This window comes from Eurypyga helias, unplaced genomic scaffold, assembly GCF_000690775.1.
Source record: "Eurypyga helias isolate BGI_N326 unplaced genomic scaffold, ASM69077v1 scaffold21126, whole genome shotgun sequence".
NCBI lineage: Eukaryota > Metazoa > Chordata > Aves > Eurypygiformes > Eurypygidae > Eurypyga > Eurypyga helias.
In genome coordinates, this window is record NW_010257578.1 from 10358 (window position 1) to 12096 (window position 1739).

The 1739-nt window shown below is 60.6% G+C and overlaps 1 protein-coding gene across 1 annotated transcript in view; it reads left to right on the plus strand.

The window, feature by feature from the left end:
* Positions 1-1317, plus strand: part of LOC104511454 (otoferlin-like) — a gene marked incomplete at its 5' end in the record, with an annotated part of 11369 nt that extends 10052 nt beyond the window's left edge. Inside the window, 3 exons of the mRNA XM_010154079.1 lie at positions 11-133; positions 250-350; positions 1137-1317. Of these exons, the coding sequence (XP_010152381.1) occupies positions 11-133; positions 250-350; positions 1137-1317 (405 nt within the window). The remainder of the gene's footprint in view (positions 1-10; positions 134-249; positions 351-1136) is intronic.
* Between the last annotated feature and the right edge of the window lie 422 nt (positions 1318-1739).

The window sequence follows — 1739 nt, forward strand, 5'->3', positions numbered from 1 at the left end:
CTCGAAACAGTGCAGCCTGGAGATGGTGACGAACGAGGCAGAGCTGCCCATGGTCTCCATCTTCAAGCAGAAGCGGGTGAAGGGCTGGTGGCCGTTCGTGGCCAGAGATGAGAATGATGAGCTGGAGATCACCGTAAGGATGGGGAAAAGGGAGGGATTTGGCATCCTTGGGTCCCCTCTGTCACCATGTCCCAGGGGACTGAGGGGGAGAGCATTGCCCAGGGCTCAGCACCACTCTGCTCTCTGCAGGGGAAAGTCGAGGCTGAGCTGCACCTTCTGACAGCGGAGGAGGCAGAGAAATCCCCGGCGGGGCTGGCTCGCAACGAGCCCGACCCACTGGAGAAACCCAAGTGAGTAGGAAACCCACTCCCCAGCAGGAACCTGGGGCTTCTGGGAGATGCTGTGGGGTGGGAGCCAGGCATGGCGAGAGGAGGAGGGGTCGCTCTGGGGGCTGTAGGGATGAGAGCCATCTCTACTGGTTCCCCCGTTGCCTGCTCTTCACTGCCCCATTGCTTTTCCTTACTTTATTCCTTCTCTGCCTCCCTTATCTCTATCCTCATTCCGTGGCCCCCCACCTCCTCCTTCCCATCAAGATTCCAGCTTCAACTGGAATCCTCATGCTCCCTCCCAAACCTGCATTGGAGGGGGACTTTTCCCAAGGGCAGGGAGTGACAGGACAAGGGGTGATGGGTTTAAATGGAAAGAGGGAGATGGAGATGGGACATCAGGAAGGAATTCTTCCTGCAGAGGGTGGGGAGGCACTGGGACAGGTTGCCCAGAGAAGCTGTGGATGCCCCATCCCTGGGAGTGTCCAAGGCCAGGCTGGATGAGGCTTGGAGCAACCTGGTCTAGTGGAAGGTGTCCCTGCCCATGGCAGGGGGGTGGGGCTGGGGGCGCTTTAAGGTGCCTTCCAACCCCAACCACTCCATGATTCCATGATTACTCCATCTGGCACACATCATACTGACTCCCCTTATCCATGGCCTTCATCCCCCTGCTCTTTCACTCAGTGCAGGCTTCCCAGGGAAGGGGATCCTGCCCCTCCCTCTGCCCACCACATCCGCGGTTGCACCGTCTGCCGTGCATCCCTTCTCCAAGGCGACGGCATTAACGATGGATATTTGCTTCCCCTGCAGCCGCCCGGACACGTCCTTCATCTGGTTCCTGAACCCGCTCAAGTCCATCAAATACCTCATCTGCACGCGCTACAAGTGGCTCATCATCAAAATCGTGCTGGCCCTGTTGCTCCTCATCATGATCGCCCTCTTCCTCTACAGCATGCCAGGCTACATGGTCAAGAAGCTGCTGGGAGCATGAAGTGTGGGACCCTCCCCCATGTCCCCAACCCCACAGCACAACCATCCCCAGCCCCGTGCCCTTCCCCTCCCTGCAGCCTCTCAGCAGCGTTGGGGGACGTCTCCTCCCCGCTGCTGAGCCTCCTCTTTTGGGTTCCTCCTCTGAGGGGGCCATTGGTGGCTTTAGTCCCAGAGCAATGGGGCTGGGGGATGGTGGCACTCCCGAGGCCATGCGTCCCTCAGCGAGGCTGGGGGAAGTGCCCGGGGGGCTGCTGCAGGGCGCCCAGGCTGGGGGTCTCGGAGCCCTTTGCCCACCGGGGCCATGGCAAGTGCCCTCCCAGGGAGCTCAGCCCCCAGCCCCAGGGGAAGGGGGTGAGAGCTGGAGCTGCAGCACTGGAGCCTTGGGAGCGCTCCCAAAAAGCTCCTCAGAGGGATGTTCAGTAA